General features: G+C 35.8%; 2 protein-coding genes across 3 annotated transcripts; both read left to right on the forward strand.

The window, feature by feature from the left end:
- Positions 1–10,006: 10,006 nt before the first annotated feature.
- LOC108206494 (uncharacterized) lies at positions 10,007–13,339 on the forward strand. Of its 2 annotated transcripts, XM_017376817.2 has the most exons (5): positions 10,007–10,372; positions 10,530–10,866; positions 11,025–11,110; positions 11,193–11,922; positions 12,158–13,339. In XM_017376817.2, exons 2-5 carry the CDS (start codon positions 10,862–10,864, stop codon positions 13,254–13,256), a joined length of 1,920 nt encoding a protein of 639 aa, XP_017232306.2. In that variant the 5' UTR covers positions 10,007–10,372; positions 10,530–10,861; the 3' UTR covers positions 13,257–13,339. The 2 variants fall into 2 exon arrangements, with proteins under 2 accessions (XP_017232306.2, XP_017232305.2); XM_017376816.2 differs by lacking the exons at positions 10,007–10,372; positions 10,530–10,866 and having other exon boundaries at positions 11,025–11,922.
- A 6,173-nt stretch (positions 13,340–19,512) lies between these two features.
- On the forward strand, positions 19,513–22,107 carry LOC108208257 (uncharacterized). The gene is made up of 2 exons (XM_017378776.2): positions 19,513–20,367; positions 20,840–22,107. Exons 1-2 carry the CDS (start codon positions 19,604–19,606, stop codon positions 21,936–21,938), a joined length of 1,863 nt encoding a protein of 620 aa, XP_017234265.2. The 5' UTR covers positions 19,513–19,603; the 3' UTR covers positions 21,939–22,107.
- The last annotated feature ends 647 nt before the right edge of the window (positions 22,108–22,754 follow it).

Below are 22,754 nucleotides of genomic sequence, written 5' to 3' on the forward strand. Positions count from 1 at the left end.
ATTTACTTACCAACCTTGTGAATGTGGATTCATCAAGAGGCTTTGTGAAAATATCTGCAATCTGTTCTTCACTTGGAACAAAATGCATTTCAACAGTACCAGCCATCACATGTTCTCTTATGAAGTGGTATTTGATGTCAATGTGCTTGGTTCTTGAGTGTTGTACTGGATTTTCAGTTATAGCAATAGCACTGGTGTTGTCACAAAATATTGGGATTTTTGAGAGATTTAATCCATAATCAAGTAATTGATTTCTCATCCACAATAATTGTGCACAACAGCTTCCAGCTGCAATGTACTCAGCCTCAGCTGTAGAGGTTGATACGGAATTTTGCTTTTTGCTAAACCAAGAAATCAATCTGTCACCAAGAAATTGACAGGTGCCTGTTGTACTTTTTCTATCAATTTTGCATCCTGCAAAATCAGCATCTGAATATCCAATTAGATCAAATCCAGAGTCTTTAGGGTACCAAATACCAAGATTTGGTGTTCCCTTAAGATATCTGAATATTCTTTTTATAGCAATAAGATGTGATTCTTTAGGATCAGATTGAAATCTAGCACAGAGGCATGTAGAAAACATAATATCTGGTCTACTAGCTGTCAAATATAAAAGAGAACCAACCATGCCTCTATAATTAGAGATGTCCACAGATTTCTCATTAGGACTTAACTCTAATTTGGTGGCTGTTGGCATGGGAGTCTTAGCTTCTTTGCAATCCAATAAATCAAACTTTTTAAGTAGATCATAAATGTACTTAGTTTGATTTATGAATATACCTTCCTTTACTTGTTTAACTTGTAAACCAAGAAAGTAGGTGAGCTCTCCCATCATGCTCATTTCATACTGACTTTTCATAAGATTAGCAAACTTCTTGCAAAGTTTCTCATCTGTAGAACCAAAAATTATATCATCTACATAAATTTGAACCAGAATAAAGGCACCATTTACATTTCTGTAAAATAGTGTTTTATCCACAGTTCCTCTGGAAAAATGATTATCTAACAAGAATTGAGACATAGTGTCATACCATGCCCTTGGTGCTTGCTTTAGTCCATAGAGTGCTTTTAATAAGAAGTAAACATACTCTGGAAATTCTGGATCTTCAAAACCAGGAGGCTGACTGACATATACCTCCTCTTCCAGTTCACCATTTAGAAAAGCACTCTTGACATCCATTTGATAAACTTTAAAGTTTGCATGAGCAGCATAGGCCAGGAAGATTCTTATTGCTTCTAGTCTTGCAACTGGTGCAAAGGTCTCATCAAAATCAATTCCTTCAGATTGAGAGTATCCTTTAGCAACAAGCCTTGCCTTGTTTCTGGTGACAACTCCATTCTCATCCACCTTGTTTCTGAATACCCACCTTGTTCCTACAATTGTTCTGTTTTTAGGTTTGGGTACCAGCTTCCATACATTGTTTCTCTCAAATTGATTTAATTCTTCTTGCATAGCAAGAACCCAATCAGCATCTTTGAGAGCATCTTCTATGACTTTAGGTTCATCCTGTGAAAGGAATGCACTGTACAAACACTCATCTTGAGTTGCTCTTCTTGTTTGTACAGATGCATTTGCATCTCCAATAATTAGCTCAAAAGGGTGATCCCTTGTCCACTTTCTTTGTGGTGGAAGTGATTGTCTTGATGATGTGGCTTCATTATTGAAGTTCAGGTTTCCATGTTGGAAAGCTCCCCCTAAATTTGACATCTCATTATTTCTAGACTGATTGAAACTTTGAGACATTCTTTCAACTGATGATCCTTGAGGTGTTTCAACTGATCCCTCCAATGTAGTTTCAACTGATGCTTCAGTTGAATCTCTAATTCAAGTTGTTTCTTGCACCAGAGAGTCATCAGTTGGAACATTAATTCTAGGATTAATTCCAACATTTTGAATAAAGTCATCATCATCATCACTGTCATACATATCACCTTCACCTTCATTCTCAAATCTGAGATTATCATGAAATCCTTCATCTGAGAATCCTTGAATCTTCTTATCATCAAAAGCTACATGGATTGATTCCATAACAATGTGGTTCTCAGATTATATACTCTGAATTATTTTCCATCAGAGTATCCAACAAAAATAGCTTCATCTGCCTTGGCCTCAAATTTTCCAAGATTTTCACCTTGATTCTTTAGAACATAACACTTGCATCCAAATACATGAAGGAAGCTAATTGTTGGCTTCTTTCCTTTGAAGAGTTGGAAGGGAGTTAGATTATGAGGTTTGGTAATTAGTGAAATGTTTTGAGTGAAACAAGCAGTGTTCACAGCTTCAGCCCAAAAATAGGTTGGAAGTTGAGCTTCATTAATCATGGTTCTTGCAGCCTCAATAAGAGTTCTATTCTTCCTTTCAACAACACCATTTTGTTGTGGAGTTCTTGGTGCAGAGAACTCATGAATAATTCCCTCTTCTTCACAAAATTCTTTCATCACAGAGTTCTTGAATTCTGTTCCATTGTCACTTCTTATCCTTCCAACTTTGACATCTGGATTGTTGTTTAATGCCTTGATATGATTGATGATGGTTTTCCCAGCTTCATCCTTAGAGTGCAGGAAGAAAGTCCAAGTAAATTTTGAAAAATCATCAACAATCACTAAGCAATATTTCTTCTTTGAAATGGACATTATGTTAACTGGTCCAAATAAATCCATATGCAAGAGCTGAAAGGGCTTCACAATTGATGAAAGAGTTTTGCTTTTGAAAGAGCTTCTCTTTTGCTTTCCTAGCTGACAGGCTCCACATAATCCATCTTTGGAGAATTCCAGCTTGGGTAGACCTCTTACCAAGTCCTTCTTTACTAACTCATTCAGGGTTTTGAAATTTAGATGAGACAATCTCTTATGCCATAGCCAACTGTCATCTGAGCTTGCTTTGCTGAGAAGGCAAGTGATAGATTCAGACTTTACAAAATTAAAGTCAGCTACATATACATTTCCTTTCCTTTGTCCAATCAGAACCACATTGTTGTCATCTCCTTTGGTGACAACACAGGCTGCAGGAGTGAAATTAACTTTGTAACCTTTGTCACAGAGCTGACTGATGCTAAGCAAGTTGTGCTTAAGACCAGACACCAATGCAACTTCATCAATGATGACATTCTCTTTTGCAATCAAGCCATATCCCATAGTATATCCTTTGCTGTCATCTCCAAAGGTAATGCTAGGGCCAGCTTTCTCCACAAACTTTGTGAGCAGGGAGGAATCACCAGTCATGTGCCTGGAGCATCCACTATCCAAGTACCACAAATTCTTCTTGTGGTTTCCCTGCACACATTTTGCAAACAGATCAAGTTGATTTTGGTACCCAAATTGCTTTGGGTCCAGATTTGTTAGTCTTAGCAGTCTTTTCCACTTTCTCAACCTTTTCCTTGGATTGAATTGGTTCAATCTTTGGTTTTGGTTGAGAAATTGGAATATCAACTCTGTTTTCAAACACAGGCCTTTGAGGCATGCATACATTGTTCATTCCATGCAAATTTGAATGAAATTGAGACATGTTAAAGGCATTAAAATAAGGATTGAACATATATGGCATGTTAGGCTGAGAATAAGGATTGTGAGGCAATAAACCAGGCATCATATTCATAGCAGATAAATTCATGTGAGGAACAGATGTCATAGGAATAGGCAAAGATAAATTAGGAGCAATCACAGTTTTACAATTGGCAGATAAATGATTTACACTACCACACTTGCTGCAGGTTTTCCTAAGAGCACTAGCATTGGGAGTGTAATTGGTGTGCTTGTTAACTCCTATTTTGCCATTTCTATTTCCTTTCTTCTTTTTAGTCTCCTCAGATTTATGCTCACTGGTATCCAACTTCTTCTTGTTCTTGTTACTGGAATTAAGAGTGTTATTAACACTATCACTGGTCTCAGAAGAACTATTCTCACCTTTAACAAAGTTCTTTTTAACAGGACCATATTTCTTGTTAAGCTTCTTGAGAACACTCTTGTCAACTGATGAATTTTTGTTCAACTGATGACTCTCATCAGTTGAGACTTTGCTTTTCAACTGATGATCATCATCAGTATTCTCATCACCTGAACTGTTCTCAGATATCTCAAGCACTTTCTTATTCCTCTTCCATTCATTTTCTACAAAGGTCTCTCTACCTTGCATGTTAATGATATTGGTGGAAGCATCCCTACCAGATTTCCATTTGGCAATAATCTCTTGTTCCTTATCAAGCTGCTTTCTTATGATCTCTTCTCTTTTCAGAACAACCAAGAGATCATCCTTGGCTGTCCGACACTCGATTTTCAGCTTCTCAAACTCAATAAATTGAGCTTCTAAGACACTGTTTCTATCACTAAGAAAGGTGTTAGCTTCCTTAATTCTACTATTTTCCTTAGTGAGAGATTTTAAAGAAACATGCAAATGATACAATTCTGTAGACATTTCATTAATGGTAGCATTGCATTCATCTTTAGTTAACTCAACTAGGTTTGTAGTGAATACCTGACTACTGTTTCCAGTGTTTTCTTCTTGATCTGTGGAGTTGGCCATTAGAGCTAGATTGACAAACTCCTCCTCTTCATCAGAATCATCTCCAGCTGCCCAATCATCCTTTGTGATGAATGCTCTTTCCTTTTGTTTGAGAAGTTCATAATATTTCTTTTTGTAGTCAATGTTTTCACTTGACTTCTTCTCAATTTTAGGCTTTCTGCACTCATTTGCAAAGTGACCTGCATTCCCACAGTTGAAGCACTTGAATTTTGATCTGTCTACCATGCTTCTATCAGACTTGGGATTGCCTTTTAAAAGATTTTGCAGAATTAAAATTCTTTTTGAATTTCAGTTTGGAGAATCTTCTTGACAGGAATGCTAGATGCTCATCAATTCCATCACTTTCTTCACCAGAATCAGCTACTTCTTTCTCCTTTCTTCTTCCGTTGCTTGACTCTGAGCTCTCCTCTTTGACCAACTTCTCAGTTTCTTCAACTTGAGACTTTCCCTTGTCCTTGACAGTATCCTCCAGAGATGCAACTAGAGCCACAGATGAATGCCCTTTCTTTTGGCTTTTCTCAATCTCTTCATCTTGCTCCATTTCAAGCTCATAAGTCTTTAAGGTTCCATACAGTCTCTCTAGAGTATAGTCTTTAAACTCTTGTGTATTTCTGAGAGAGACTGTCATGGGTTTCCATTCTTTGGGAAGGGCTCTTAAGAATTTCAAGTTTGAATCCTTAACTTGATATACTCTTCCAAAGAGCTTTAGACCATTTAACAGTTTTTGAAATCTGTTAAATGTATCACTCAAACTTTCACCAGCCTTGAAATGGAATGACTCATATTGTTGAATCAGAAGCTGCATTTTGTTCCCTCTTACTTGTTCATTTCCTTCACAGATGGTCCTGATGGTGTCCCAAACTTCTTTGGCACTGGTGCAGCTAATAACACTATCAATCATTTCTTGATCCAAACCATTGAACAGAAGGTTCATGGTTTTCTTGTCCTTGTGCACTTCTTCAGTATCTTCTTGAGAATATTCATGGATAGGTTTTGGAATCATCTTACCTACCATGTCTTCACCATCAGCTCCCATACTTGTGCAGACCTTCATGGGGACATGAGGTCCTTTTTCAATGCAGTTCACATAGCTTTCATCAATGGATAACAGATGCAGATGCATTCTCACTTTCCAGTGAAAATAGTTGTCTTTGTCAAGAACAGGAATCTTCACTCCGGCATCCTTCTTTCCCATCTTTCTCTAGCAGTGTTGATCTTTTTCCCTGTTTGTTGGGAACCTCGCTCTGATACCAATTGTTATTTTACACCAACTAAGAGAAAGATTGTAGAAGGGGGGGGGGGGGGTTGAATACAATCTTTTACAAATTTAAAAGATTCAAGAATAATATACTAAGAACACAGTAAACAGAAAAACACCAAGTATTAAAAAAATACGGGTGGATTGAATGATCCACCCGTGAGATTTTATATTGAAGAATCTGTGGATTGTTTACAATTCGCACAGCTGCTGGTTCATCACTCAAACAAGTTCTAACTCTCAGATTTTTCTCTCAAGTAATTTGAACAAGTTCAACTGATGCTACTAACTTGGTTATATACTCCAAGTTTTACAAAGCTTTTAGCTAGATTACAAAATGCACTCTAATCTAAAAACAATGCTGCACAACTTTGTCTTATGCATGCTTTCTGAGATGTCTTCATCTTTGACCATAATCTTGATTTGATCCAGATTGCACTGCATGAGATAAGTATGTTTCTGCTTCTTCTTTATTTTCCTAATTAGGCTTCCATGTCTATTTTAGTGTAATTCGATCCATGTGATTTGTCAGACTTAAGCTCTAGTCACTTTCAACTGCTCTTTGCTTCATCAGTTGAAAGTTCTGGTTGCTTTCAACTGCTCTTTGCTTCATCAGTTGAAAGTTCTGGTTGCTTTCAACTGCTCTTTACTTTATCAGTTGAATGCCCGGCTCATCAGTTGAATGAATTACAGACTCCATCAGTTGAATGCTGTTCCAGTCTCATCAGTTGAATCCCTCAGCATTATCAGTTGAATACTTTGTCTTCAGTTGAATGCTTGATTTTCATCAGTTGAAACATCATCCAGTCTTCTTCAGTTGAATAGTTACATCTCATCAGTTGAATATCCTTCACTTAGATAAAATTACATGGCATTGGATATTTACAATTAGCCATCCTATTCTACCCATCCGTTGATAATTCCCAAAGACAAGAAATGTAACAATTACAACTGAAATTTGATAAAGATTCTAAGTAAGACATGTTACAAAATGTTTATGTTATCATCAAAAATTATTGATTCCTAACAGAGTGTGCTGGGTTTTAATAACAAAAGCCAGGAAATGGTGGATTTTGTGTTCTAAGAAAAAGAAAGAAACAGAGCAGGGGAGTAATCGAAAGTTTCAATACAATTTTTGTTATTTTACCAAAAGCTTGTTTGCACTTGAAAATATAATAAAGAAAGCGTACATAATTTAGGAATGTTAAATCTAAACCCTCACACAAATAATTTTTGTGCTAGGATTTAATAACTTTCCAAAAATTTAAATCTAAACATAAAGAGATCTACAACTAATTAATGGCTCCTTTCAATCCACAAGCAATTTTGAAATTCATGTGGTTAGAGAAAGATTTCATAGCCTAGAAGTAAAAAGTAAAGAGCAAGATTTAAGAACAAAAATGAATACTTGTATTGATATAATAAAAGTGTTTACAAATTTAGAGTGCTACTACTAGATCTACTACATAAAAGAGAGGCTACTAAAAATAGGAAATCCTAGGTAGGTGAAACATGATGGGGAGATGTGTATTTATAGGGAGAAATTAGGGTAGAGGGGGGGTGTAGGTGTCCCATCTAGATGCTTCCTTGAGAATATTCCCCTATTATCCTTTTCTTCCCATCTTTTTCTCTTTTTTCTCTTTTTTTGCTTTATTCTTTTATTCTTCAAACATTTGCAATATTCCTGAAAAAATACAAATAAACAAATAAATAAGTGAGAACAAGCAATAATTAGGCATTTAAAATATGAAAAATATGCACTTATCAGTACGTAGTTCTTTCTCCCAAGAAACCTAATTGGATTAGACTTCCCCTTCTGCTGTCTTCCTCCTGAAAGGGGCCCAGTATGATGAGGCCTAGCCTTGGGCCTTGTAGATTCTCTAGCACCCAAGGCTTACCCCAAATGCAAGGACGCTTCTCTACTCCTCGACAGGGACAACCCGCCAGACTACAGAGATAAAGTCTTTCAGGGCGTGTCTTCGAGAAGGTTCCACAAGCTCCCCGACAACAACAACTCGCCAGACTACAGAGTAAGGCCTCCCCTAATCTTCATTCTCTATCTCCCAAGGAGGGCAACTCCTCAGACTACAAGGTAGAGTTTTCGACAAGTTAACAGTAGAGCCCATATATACCTAAGGGCGTCCCCCAAGCACAATGTGTCCCTTTCTGCCCTTCAGACATTGATCTTCGCAAGTAAAGGTGTCTCGAACAACTTGGCGCGCCCTGAAGATAAGGCACTCCCACTCTTCATGGCGTGGTCACTTGGAGCCTGGCTCAATCTTGAAGCTGTCAGCCCATCCTAGTCTTCTTTCACGGGTCTGGCCCATGAAGTCGGTCTTCACATAAATCATTTCCTTATAAAGTTGAGATGTGTCTTCTCCCTCCAATCAGGGCGCGCCCTCATGGAGGCGCCCAGATATGTGGGCGCGCCCACATATTGCCGAGCCCAATCTTGAGTTTTTGAGTCCTTATCTTCATATTCTATACGGGCCTAGCCCACCACTAAATTTAATGTCGAATTTTGGGTATAACAGATAACTAGTATTATATTAATTGCTGCTCATTTTCTCTTCTCATCAAATTTAAGTTCTGATTTTGATGTACACTTGTAATAATATACTAGCTTATAACCCATGCCACGCACGGGCGATTTATAATATTTGTAATTTCAACGTTTGTATTTTTAATTTAATTGAAATACAAACCGATCATACTGATCGAATTTTTAAATATTCTGGTATAATAGATAATAAAAAGATTTATTAGAGCATGTTATATATTAAGAAGACCCGTAGGATAATACTGACCAGCTGATAAAACTCGACCGGCTAATAAAATTATTAATATTTCAGTTTTAGTTGAACAATAATAATAATAATAATAATAATAATAATAATAATAATAATAATAAAAATAATAATAATAATAATAATATAGTATAGTTAAATAGATAGTATAGATGCATATCACATTTATTAAAAAGGATAACTTATTATATGAGTAGGCCCATAATTTGGCCCAAGTACCGGCCTACCAGATTTTTAATATTTTGGCTTTAATAGTATAGTACATATATATAATAATATTATATTATATATATATGGTGCCCTTGTTAATTGTAGATGTTCGGGTTTTAAGTTAGAAAATCTAAAAAATATAATGTGTTTTAGTTAAAAAGATGTGATTTTAGAAGATTGAGTTTTTTTTAAAAATTTAGTTTTTTGGTTATTAGGATATCTCATTATACAGAGATAGAGATAGGTTTGTACTTTGGCCCAACTACCAACCGACCAAACATTTAATGTTTGGGCTTTAATAGTATCCAACTAATTCAGGATCTCTCTTTCTTTCCTTCTCTTTTTTGTATTTTCTCAGTTCACGGTTGGAAAATGTTGACAGATACTGGATTAACTGAATCAATGTAACATAATCACTCAGGCTGACTAGTCACTAAATTAGTAAAAATAGTTTCACTACTACATGAACTCAAATAACTGTTCAATCTACGTTACATCTAACTGTTCAATCGGCTTCCAAGTGAGACTAGTGATCCAAGTACCCATCTTCAGAATGGGAGATGAAAATAATCATAATCAAGTAAAGTGCGAGTATTCGATAGAGAATTCAACTATCTGGGTGGCCAAGGAACAGTCCTGTATCTACGCAACTTGTAAGGTTTCCTGCTGAACAGATGAGACTGGACACAAGAACTTTATCGACATATTATGTATTGTCCTACCCCCTCTTAGCTTTTCTGGGAGCTTTACACTCGCCAAACTTACATCGCCAAGCTTAGCGGAACTGCTCACAAGGTTTAACCATTAAATCTTTATTTATTAAAGTCGGTGCATCCCAAATATGACATAAGAAGCAGAGGGAAAAATTTGTAAATCAACCAAAAATTATCAATCAAGACACAGCCAGAACATGCTCAAGGTAGTATTGGTATCAGAAAATAAGTTGCATGAAATTAAACATTACTCTTGAGGACTGGTCACAGGAAGCTAGAATAGAACTGATAGTTATAGCCTTATGTTTGTTAGACAAAGGTTATTCATATGTTTTAATTGGAGTACTTTCTAATATTCTAGCCTTGCACTTTCTAGAAAAAAGTTATACTTATATTTTAGTTGGAGTACTTTGTAATATTCTTGACTTGCTCTTGTATTAGGTGATCTCTTTTTAACATTCTTTACTTGTATTCTTTACTTGTGTTATTCACAAGTCTTTTTAACATTCTTCACTTGGACAGTGGCTTTGCATATTTTTTATCTACATGAAACTAAAAAGTGCACCAACATTAGCTATGCAAATTCATGTGAGTACAGGGGCGAATGCTTTAGTAAGCGGGCCCAGCTTCAGCTGGGTGAAATTTTTTAGGTAAAAGTAAAAAAAAATTTACCGCTGGGTAAAAAGACAGAAAAGCTAAATATTAGTTTCATATTAAACATTTTGTGAGTTATATCTGGACTCTGGAGAGAGCAGACTTGGAAGTGAGCAGAGCACCGAACAGACTACGGAGAAGCTGGCTTTGTACAACTTGATTTGGGCATCCAAATTCACATCCAAACACAGATATTCATCATTGGATTAAGGTAATTCTATGATCATTCTCACTTATTCTTGTAATCTTGTTAATATATATCAAACACTGTACGTACTCTAGGTGTTTGTGAAAATGCCCAAATTAAAATTTTCAGTTTTGAGTTCAAATGTTACTTACTTATGTGCTAACATTTGATAATTGAATAGGTTTTAACTTTTAAGGATGTGTGATCAACAACCCAAGAAACGAATGAAGTCACTCTTTTCTTTCTACAAGAAAGGTAGTGATATACAAGCACCTGAAAGGTAGTCACTCTTTTTAAGAATGAGGTTTTGACACTTCCTGTTTCTACTGCTACTACTGAGCGGGCCTTCTCTGCGATGAAAATTATAAAAACAAGACTGAGAAATAAGATGGAAGACGGATATCTTTCGAGTTGTATGATGCTTCACATTGAAAAAGAATATGTCGATGATATTGATTCAGAGGCTGTAATTGATCACTTTGAGTCCACAGGAGATCGTAGAGCTCAGTTCAAATGAGGTATGATGTACTTGTAGCTTTCTAGTCTGTTAGTGAAAAAAAAATATTACGCTGGGTAATTTTTTTTGGCTAGATCCGCCACTGTGTGAGTACTGCATGTAATTTTTCCTTATGAATTCTTAATGACAAAGTGGTAGTTAATTATATTCTTGTTTCAGAATCATGGTATACATTTTATGCAAGTTTCGTCAAAATCTCCGAGACCCTATATATTACAATGAAATCTCTGAGACCTTATATCAAGGTGTACTCTCCTAACTTCGTTACAAAATTTATTTGCCTGGTAAATTACATCATGTTGTACTCAGAAGTGATGATCTCTTCAGACTTAGCAAGCCGAGTTCATCGTCATCAACTGATAAAGAACGAGGATTATCATGCTCGTGAAGGCGATCTCTGTTATGGCTGCGGTCTACTCCTGCATGAATCATCGTCTATTTATCATTGTACCTACTTCGGTACCAATGCTGAAGAAGATGATTGTGCTCATGTTTTAATTCACAAAACCTGTGCACATTTACCCACAAAGCTTGAGCATCCAAGCCACAAACATGAGCTAGAATTATCTGAACGTCCACTATCCTTTCCTATTTCCAGAGACAAATGTGATGTTTGTGGCATCACGTTGAAATGGTTCACTTACTATTGCGGTTTCTATAAGTCTGAATTTCAAATTTGTCTGGCATGTATTATACCTTTTAATAAAATTACTATACACCCTCCGTATCATCCTCACAAGCTAACCTTTCTAGCTAACCTAGCAACTTTCCGATGTGATGGCTGCCATGAGGTGGATACTGACTTTTCTTATATGTGCTACACATGCCCCTTCTGGATCCACCTCAAGTGCAGTAATCTACCACCATTGTTAGCCTGTGATATTCACCATAAGCATCCTCTTAGGCTAACATATTCTTTACCAGAAAATTACCGTAGATTTCAACAGTCTTGCAGAATCTGTAGACAACATTTGCGTGACCCTAGAGATTGGCTCTACCACTGTCCAGACTGCAGATTCTTTGCGCACATCAAATGTGCTACATCACCTCCAAAAAGGTTGGATTTCTTATCTTTTGTGTAAGATTTATTTGTCTTTGATCTCGTATTTTGTTATGTCAGTTTTCCCCTGCATATTATAGGTCTTGTAGAAATAAATACTCATTTCTAGAGAAAAGCATGTAAATATCTCTCTTTTTCAGAAACAAGTACTTATTTTTAAGAAAAACTAAATTGTATTGGATAAGTACTTGTTTTCAAATCTCCATTTGTTTGACCTTATTCTCATCTGCAGCCATGGTGACACCAAGTATGCCAATCAAGATTATTCAATACATAAATCATTATCAGGTCTTGTGCAACTCCCACTGCCAGAGCATGAATCGTTGTTGCGGCATTGTATCAAGGGAAGTACATTATGGCCGAAGGATGCTGCCCTGACACCTCCTGATCAGATCAACCACTGGAGCCACGAACATAAACTTTTACTAAAAAATCCAACTGTTGCAAGTACTACTTCTGAAGAAGAAATATGGCCTATCTGTAACGGGTGCACTGAATCTATCACCATAAAAGATGGTGCATTTTATGAATGTGGAGAATGTGATTACATTCTCCACGGATACTGTGCCCACTTTCCACAAGAGATGTCTGACCGTGCAGGATATAGACGCAAGATAGTGGCAATTCAACCCAGGGTCCATGATATCTGGTCTTGCGCTCGTTGTAAAGGTTTTAGAAATGGGACACAAATGCGATACACTTATGAAGGCGATTATGCACAGAAAAGTACAATTGAGCGCAATTTTGACAGTGCTTGTGTTATTCTACCTGAACGCATCGTACACAAAGCTCATCAACACAAAAGTCGTCCTAACTTCTTTTTTCGTGCATCAGCTGGTGAAAACACTACTTGTTCAGCGTGCAACCAAACACTAGACGGGTTTGACATCTGTTATGCATGTAATGGTTTTGAATGTTTTAGATGCATACATATCGAATGTGCTCTTAAGCCACTTAGAGTGACACATCGATGGGATCCTCACCCCCTTCACTTGATAACTTCCGCAGAAGAAGTAATAGATCATCCTCATGAATTCCAATGTGAATTTTGCTCAGAAGAGATTGACACGAACTATTGGTTCTACCATTGCAATGTTTGTGATTTGTCCTTTCATTTTAAAGGATGCATCGATCCGTTTCCCTACTCAAAGGTCAAGTTTGGGGCTACCAATATTATGCTTGACGCTCACCAGCACGGCCTCACCTTTGTTCTTAATAAAAAGAAACACCAACCATGTCATAGATGCCATAAAGATACATTCGGTAGGCCGGTCCTTGAGTGCATACCATGTAAATTCGTGCAACACGCCCAGCCTGAGTTATGCACTTGATGTTAATTTGTAAATGTTCTGATTGTTTGCGTGTATTTCACATTTGTACCTGAATGAAAAATTTGCTTGCTTTGTTGTCTGAATTTTAAGCATGATCCAAATGCTCTTAAAATGATTAATCCTAAACTACAGGCATACACAGAGTATTTAAAAGGTTAAGGTAAAGAAAAGATAATAGTATTACAATTATAGATAATTAAAGAATTTGCCTTTTCTTGAAGGGATAAATATCAAGTAGGTCACTTTAGATGTAATACCATTAAAAAAAATATTAGATGTAATACCATTCAAAAAAAATGTGTGAAACTCAATATATAATACTTTCAAAATTTCGACTAACAATAGAGTGATACATTTGATACAAATTTTTCTAATGAATGTCTCATTTGAGTCAATTTGGGAATCAGTGACTCAATTGATACATTTGGACGAAACGACTGATCTACTTGATATTTATCCCTTTTTTTGAAACGCGCTAAATAGAGAAGGCACCAGGTGCAAGATTGTAAGCAGAAATGAATCCATATAGTCACTCTAATGAATTCGAGAGAAGTGTAATTTAGTGAAACCTCAATTTCAGACCATCAAAAAAAGAAAATTATGAAGCTTTTAAATTTTGATATATTGCCTATACACATCTCCGGTTCAGGCCATGTCGCAGGCATCAAGTTCCTCAAACAATGAATAATAAGTCCTGAATTCAAGAACACAGAAATTGATTAGCAAACTAAATCCACTATATTTATAACTAAAAGACAATCGACCACAACATAATAACCAGAGGAATGTTAGCAATAGCTCATTGATAAACATCTCTGATCTTGTCCTTATCACCAACACTTCCCTAATTTTTGGTACATCAAACCAAAACTCATAGTTTTTGGGTTCTCCAAACTTCATCCTCAGACTGGGAATCTTGTCTGTCAGAATTGCATCTTCATGTCTCTAATATGTCTCTATTGGTCAGCTTTTAAGTCTGGCAACCTTTGGATTTCACTGCAATAATAAGAACATATCAAGTTACCACAAACAAGAATATAACATAAATTAACCATGTAGCTAGGACTATAAACGAATTGAGTGGGGTTGAACTCCAAAAAATGTGGTATCACTTGACTTAGTTTTACTTGAGAATTGATTGTAGATAATAAATTGTTTGAATTCATTGATTTCAAATTATTGATGATTTAATGAATTTTTAGAATTCTAATTATAATTCTTCCTGATTTTACTGCTAATTTATGTTATTATTACTCCCTCCGTCTATCTCATTTATTTATAGTTCTTTTCCATTGACATGTATTATGAGGTTAACACTTCTTATAAAACATAGTTCTATAACATAATTTTTAGATTTTCTTTTTGTGTATAAAACTTCAAGCGTTAAATTTTAATTCAGAAAAAAAATATTATTAAACTAAATCTTTTAAGAGCCTTAAAATGTGTGTCAAACTCTGGTCCTCTAAGATAAAGGGCACATGTAGAGTATTACATATAAAGATATAAACACATATCAGATCACCATAATATTGTAAACTACCACTGTATTATAATAATGCTAAAAAGAATAACATAGTGTTAACAATCAAATCCGAACATAACATTAGTGACAAAAAAAAAATCCAAACCTAACATTAGTGACAAAAAGAAAAAAAAATTATAGTTTAGTGGTAAGTTTCTAAATACACAATAAGCTGGGTGGCGAAAAAATTTATTTTTCCCTAAAAAATAATAAAAATTGAAAGTTTAAAAATAAAATGAACAAAAACCAAAAGTCTTATGGTTAATAATCCATTTTTTAAATAATACTATAAATTAGATTATATTTTAATGTACATAGCTTACCAAATCGAGTTCGAGTTTAACGAAGCGAACTCGAGTTCGAGTCGAAACCAAGTTGAGTCGAGTCGGTCATTCGAAAAGCTTGGATGGACTCGTTAAGCTTATCGAACAAGTTTAGTTGTTCGAACTCGAGCTCGTTAACGAGCCGAGCCGAACCGAGTCGAGTTTCTTAATGACCAGCTCGGTTCGTTTATGCTCTACGTGTAGCCTTTATAAACTCTGTTGTCCTTTGATCGAGACCTGGGATGTCAAATTGCATATTTTTCGTATGTTGCCTGATTTAGGTGGTAAGCAACCTGATTGTTTTCACTAGAACTGTATATGAGGTTACTTAGACATGTACAGCCCCGTTGGAGGGTTGCAGGCTCTTAAAGTTTCAAGTGTTCAAACAAGAAAGTGGTTAAGGCGAACAAGTTCTGCACATCAACAGCTTAAATAACAGAGTTACAGTAGTGCCAATAACATGCCTAAACCAGTTGAGACATTTCTCATGATTGAGGGATTGTCGAGGCAACATAAACAATGACTGTTTGTCCAGGAAAAATTCTACAAGCATATTCATTCTTCTGGTATTATATCGGTAGGAAGACATAAAAATTGTCATATAAATTTTTAGTAAAATAGCTGAACTTGCAAAAGTTTTTTAAGGACGGTTAAATGCATCATAATGATACTTGTAGTATAGAATGCTGTAGCTAGAACCAGGCATTGTTCTAAATCCATACCAGCCAAGTAGTTTTGCTTGTGTTTCAACAATATGCTGTAAATTCATTTCTAAGAGGTAATATTAAGTAAAATAGTGCTCTCAGCAGCAAGATATCTATGCTTATCGCTGATTGATCATTTATGACGGAAGTAGGCTTGTAACATACAAGTTAATTAAGGCAGGGGACATGTTGTGCACAGTACAGGAATTGGATGTATAATGATATTATAAGCTGATCATGATTAGGCAGTTCCACCTGTGCTTAAACGGCTCAGCTTATTAAAAGATGTAGATAGTAAAGAAATTTATGTTCTTTAAGTTAACACAAGTAAGGAATGCAGGAATGCAGGGATAGTGATAACATGAAAATTGCTATAACAAAAAACAGGTTTAGAGCATCTCCGATGGGCTCTTTAAACAAGTTCTTAACTCTAAATTTAAAGAGCAAGTCAAAAATTAGTGCTCCAATGGGCTCTTAGAAGCTCTTTAAAAATTTAAGAGCCTACTATCTCTCCTCTCTTTTAAAGAGCACCTAGTAGCTCTTAATTTTTTATTTATAAATATAATATTAATTTTCCTCCAATCGTCCCTCTCTTTTAGTTAACTTTTCCCCATCATTTATATAAATCACATATAAAATTTCAATAAAGAGCCAAGTATAAAGAGTAGCATTGGAGTTCTCACGTTTTTCAATGTATTAACTCACTAATAGCCACATTTTATATTATTGTTTAAGGAATTATTTAGGAGCACCATTGGAGATGCTCTTATGTCGTATTGCGTATAACTACAGAATTTTGAATTTTATTCACTTAAAGATGATTATAGAGTTCATAAGCCAATCTTACGTAAGTAAGAGGATAGCAAAGGCCGATGATGTTTTCCATCTTAAATTGATGTTTTGATTATATATTGCTTCAAGTCAGTTAAGCATGTAAGGAAGCAATTAAAAGCACTTTAGAAAGTAATGTATATATGACTGGAATATTTAGATCATTTGTCAAGAGAAGATTGACCTGATGCTTTTTCATCAAAATCTGAGCCGTCAGATTTCAACAGGATCATTGTCATACTTGTGCTTGAATGGGGCTGATGTTTACCAAATAAGCAATAGAAAAGTGCAGGGACCATACCTTTCAAGATCACCAGAGTAGTTTGACAACCAAAACTTCCGCTCAGCTATTCATTTCTATGAAGTTGTGTTGATGCTTTTAAAGTCCTTTTCTGGCTTTCGACTTTTTGAGATCTTTTTCTTCAGAACATGACAGCCCCGCATTAGAGATTGAGTTGGCAAATCATTTTGCAAAACCTGATTCTTTGTTAGTTGTTCAGAACGAGAATTAAATCAACAGGATAGCATAAAGACGTCCCAAGTAGGGGAGCCAACAAGGGAACTAATATGACGAAAAATGGGTTATTGATTCAGATATAACTTATGCCTTTCTACTCCAGGAGAGCTCTCACTTTGGAGCAAAATTAAGAGTTAAACCACAATGCAAGTTTGAGATTTCAAGCATACAAATATCTAAACTAGTCGATTTTAGCTAACAGCTGAAGTAAAGTAGTTAATATGTTATAGCTATGAGTTAAATTGTCTCTGCAGTAGCTAATCTTGACAATTGTATCAAAAATTCTCCGTGGGTACTTTTCTACCAGAGAAAACTCATCGTCTCCTTTTGGTCTTACAATTGCAAATTTAATCCCATTCAAGCACATGAGCGTAATTTTACTCCAGGGACACATGATTGAGGGAGCTGTAATATTTAAAGTCACAGGAGTGCATTAACGATGCTGTTAAATTAGAGTTCAATATGCATATATGGATGAAATAAGCTGTGTCCAATATATATTTTCTCACTTTCTAGGTGTATGGTGAAACACAATTTTAGGCCGGCCAGCTAGAAAAGACAGATAAATGTAAGGACCCTGCGCTACTGAGGCTTGTAATTACCTTTGTACTCTTTGATAAAATTATAACTTAACTACTGCTATATCAGTGAGTGTAAATTCGGTTAACAATAGCAGAAAAGGTTTAGCCTCTGGTACATAATCTGTTATAGTGTTCCAACACGGGCTTCAAAACTGAAACCGATGTTCATCCGCTACGGGGCTAGCTTGATTTAGACACTAGATTGAGTAGATTGAGCTAGCTGCAAAAATTTCTCAAAATGTATATATTGTAACAGTTAAGAAGATAGGCAATCCTATAAAGGTTATGGTATAACACAAATATATACATTTTATCACGGAAATAATGGAGCAGAGGAGGACGGGTCGTGATAGGCAATCCTTGTAAAGGTTAATTGTGGTATCATTATTTCTCATGGACACACACTCATATACGCTCTTATCATTTTCCTTATAAAGGGATTCTCATTCTTACAGCGGAGGTGCTTGACAGCCACCACCCTCAGTCAGGCATGGTTTTGCAGGCTCCTCGCCCGACGTCATCAAACATCAACCGGAAAAGTGGAAACCAAAGCTACACATATTTGGACTTATCACTCAAGATACTCCATAATCAGGCTAAATTTTCTAGAACTTGCAGAAGAAATCACCTAGTGCATCTTTCTCATTTTCGCCCTCTGATATCTCAAAGTCAACGGATGCTGATTATGACATAAAGATAGTTTAGATCAAAGGGAAAAAATCGAAAACCAACTTGTACCAACATGCTCAATGTTGATCAGAAAATAAATTGCATAAATAAAACACTATTCTGGTTACGGAAGCTGGAATTTGATAGCTATATCATAGGAAGAGTGAAGAAGAGAATGTAAGGTGTATTGTGTATATAATCAGCTGTTTAGGCCTCTATTTATAAGAGAGGCTAAGTGTAACTGATACACCTCCATTTAATATAGAATATAAATCGTCCAATTTAAATAAAATAAATCAAAACGTATGATTTGTATTTAAATAAAATAATAATGGTTTTATTATACATTAATCCACACATTAAACCAGCCGTTTCGATATATATATAATTAATTTATCATCAGTTACATGTCCAGGTTCACTGAATCTGACTTGGCTTTGACTCGGCCCATAAGAATCGAACCCGCCCAACTGATTAAATAAATTTTAATTAAATTAAATCAAAACCCAAATAAAATCCTCGCCCAGGTCGCCTCGCGTACGGTGACGAGCCGCGGCGGGGCGGCGGAGGCGCGCGGGCTCGTTAGAACACCATGCACCATCACACACCTTAGTCGTTGTGCACTACCCATGTGTGTCATACTATATAAAGCCAACACCCCCTTTATTTCATTGACAAACAACATTCTCTTTCAAACTCTTTCAAGCTACTAACTTCAACTTTATTTCTCTTATAGATTTCATTAAGAAAATTCTTAAACCCATACATGAAAGTTTAAGTTCCGATATCTAGAAACAACTTCCAATCATTAGATTATGGAATTAACAACAAGAACATAATAAAATTATGAACTCAAAACTCCATTTTCTAACACATGCTTGGTATTCTTATATATCCTTGATATTAATTAGTCGGGAAAATAAACAAATTCATCTAAAAAGAAGTTAGACAAAAGTTATTCTTATATTATTATACATCGAGTAGTTTGTAATATTCTTTACTTGCTCCATCATGATAATTATTTAACATTCTTTGCTTAAATCAAGTCTGCAGTGCGAATTCTTTCTCATGAATTCTTATTGACAAACTCATGGTGTACATTTCTTGCAAGTGTCTTCAAAATCTACAAGACCCTATATATAAAACTGAAATCTTGGAGACCCTGTATATTACAAATATATCTGTTTGGTAAATTACATCATGTCGTACTTGCCACCAATGATGATCGCTTCAGACATAACAGGCCGAGTTCATGATCATCAACTGATAAAGAAGGAGGATTATCATGCTCGTGAGGGCGATCTCTGTTATGGCTGCGGTTTACTCCTAGATAAATCATCATCTGTCTATCATTGTACTCACTTGGGTACAAATGACGAAGAATACAATTGTGCTAAATTCTTTCTTCACAAAGCCTGTGCACATTTGCCTACTATGCTGAAGCATCCGAACCACCATCATCGGCTAACACTATCTCACCGTCAATTATTTTTCAAAGACAAATGTAATGTTTGTGGCATCAAGTTGACAGGATTCACTTACTATTGCCGCTCCTGTAAGGATGAATTTCAAATTTGTGTCGCGTGTGTTATACCGATCAAAACAATTGAAATACGCCCTCCTTATCATCCTCACAAGCTAAGCTTTCTAGCTAATGGCCAAGCAACTTTCCGTTGTGATGCCTGCCATGAGGTGGATACTGACTTTTCGTATATGTGCAACACATGTTCGTTCTGGATCCACCTCAAGTGCAGTAATCTAGCACGATCATTAGTCTCTGATATTTACCATAAGCACCCTCTAAGGCTAGCATATTCTCTACCAGAAATTTACCGTAGATTTCAACAGTCTTGCAGAATCTGTAATGAGGTATTGCAGGACCCAAGTGATTGGATCTACTACTGTCAGGACTGCAGATTCTTCGCGCACATCAAATGTGCTACATCACCTCCGCCATATTATTTGTAAGATTTTAAATAAATGTCTTTAATCTCGTATATGATATGTCAAGTTTTTCCTGCATATTTTTATATATTTTGTAGATGGAGCGATGGTAACAAATGGATCAATTCCATTGTTACTATAAGAGGATAATTAAATCACATGATTACTTATTATCATCATGGCTAAATTTATTTAAATTATATTTTCAAAATAAATAAAAAGATAATATGTTGAATATAGTTAATAATTATAGCTAACATTGTCGGAGAAAAATCACTACAGTAAAATTATAGAGCTAACATCGTCGGAGAAAAATCACTACACTAAAATTATAGCTTAGCATGTTTTAGCTAACAGTTTGGCCGTTAGCCTCGGAGATGCTCTTAGGCTAAAAAAGACAATCGGTTTTTCAAAAATAAGTACTTAACTATATAAACTAACTAAATAAGTACTTTTCAAATTTCCATTTCTTTAACCTTGTTCTATTTGCAGTGATATTGTTTACACCAGTCAAGAAGATTCAGTTCATAAATCATTATCAGATCTTGTGCACCTCCCGCTGCCAGACGATGAATCATTGTTGCGGCATTGTATTCAAAAGGGAAGTTTTTCATGGTGGAAGGATGCTGCCCTGACACCTCCTGATCATATCAACCACTGGAGCCACCAACATCCACTTTCACTAAAAAACCCGAGTGTTGTAGGTACTACTTCTGAAGAAGAAATATTGCCTATTTGTAACGGGTGCACGGAATCTATCACCATAAAAGATGGTCCATTTTATGAATGCGGAGAATGTGAGTACATTCTCCACGGATACTGTGCCCACTTTCCAAAAGAGATGTCTGACCCAGGACTAGGACGCAAGCATGTGGCAATTCAACTTAATGTCCATGATATCTGGTCTTGCAATCGTTGTAAATGTTTTAGAAATGGGATACAAATGCGAGGCAGATATGAAACTAGTTGGGGAAAGATAAGTACAGTTGATACCAATCTTGACAGTGGTTGTGCTGTTCTACCCAAAATGATCACACACAAAGCTCATCAACACAAAACTCGTCCTTACGGTTTTGGCCTAGAACATTGTTTTATTGAATCTTTTTTTACTTGTTCAGCTTGCGGCCAATATATAAAACAGTTTGATGCCAGTTATATGTGTGAAGCGGACAGGTGTTTGACATACCTACATACCGAATGTGCTCTTAAGCCACTTCGAGTGACACATCGATGGGATCCTCACCCCCTTCACTTGACAACTTCCCTAGAAGAAGTAACAGATCATCCGCATGAATTCCACTGTGAATTTTGCTCAGAAGAGATTGACACAAACTATTGGTTCTACCATTGCAGTGTTTGTGATCTGTCCTTTCATTTGAAAGGCTGCATGGATCTGTTTCTCTACTCAAAGGTCAAGTTCGGAGCAACCAATATTAAGCTTGATGCTCACCATCATGGCCTCACCTTTGTTCTAAATAAAAAGAAGGGCCAACCATGTCACAGATGCCATAAAGATACATTCCGTAAGCCAGTCCTTCAGTGCGCGCCGTGCAAATTCGTGCAACATGCCCAGCCTGAGTTATGCTCTTGATGTTGATTTCTAAATGTTCTGATTGTTTGCTTGTATTTTACATTTTACCGGCCTGAATAAAAAAGCTGCTTGCTTTGTTGTTTCTGTCTTAAGATTGTTTATGTAGTATTGCTGTGATTTATCATTTTATAAATATACATTAATTTTGTTTGATCAGTAGAGATTTGTATTTCCGACTATAATGTACTCAAAAAGCTATAAAAGCCATTAACATATATAATTATGGTGTAAATTTCAGAGTCATGGCCAAAATTTGTACCTAGTTCCACGATGTTTGCAAAAATCAATTCTTTTTGAGACTTAGGGGAAACGAGGACTAGCTTTATAGCCCGTGCCAGGCACGGGCATGTTTCAACTTATTTTATTGTAAGTTTTTAAGTGAAATTAAGAAATGAGTTATATTTTGTTCAACTGTTAGCTTCCTTCACTTCATAGTGTTATTATGTAATTAAATAATAATAACTAATATAACAAAAACTTTATAAATGATTGAAAATTAAATTAGCGTTGAACTTTTGATGTTTAGAGAAGTCATTGCCCATATCATCCTTCATCAAAAAATCCGACTTTTTTTTTTTTTGACAGATCAAAAAATCCGACTTAACAATGCCAAAGTTGGCAAATAAATTTTCGCCTGCAAACTCTTTGTAGGTCCTCGGGGCATAGCTCTGCACATTCATATGTATGGTATGATCAGTAGTTAAGTTGACGTCGAGATTACTATATAGTCAAACTTAATTGAGGAAATATTAAATACATAATTATAATTTTAAGAGAAACTCACAATTTTCTTCTTATAATTGGAGCGGAGGAAAA

Source organism: Daucus carota, chromosome 2 (assembly GCF_001625215.2).
Source record: "Daucus carota subsp. sativus chromosome 2, DH1 v3.0, whole genome shotgun sequence".
In the NCBI taxonomy this organism is placed as follows: domain Eukaryota; kingdom Viridiplantae; phylum Streptophyta; class Magnoliopsida; order Apiales; family Apiaceae; genus Daucus; species Daucus carota.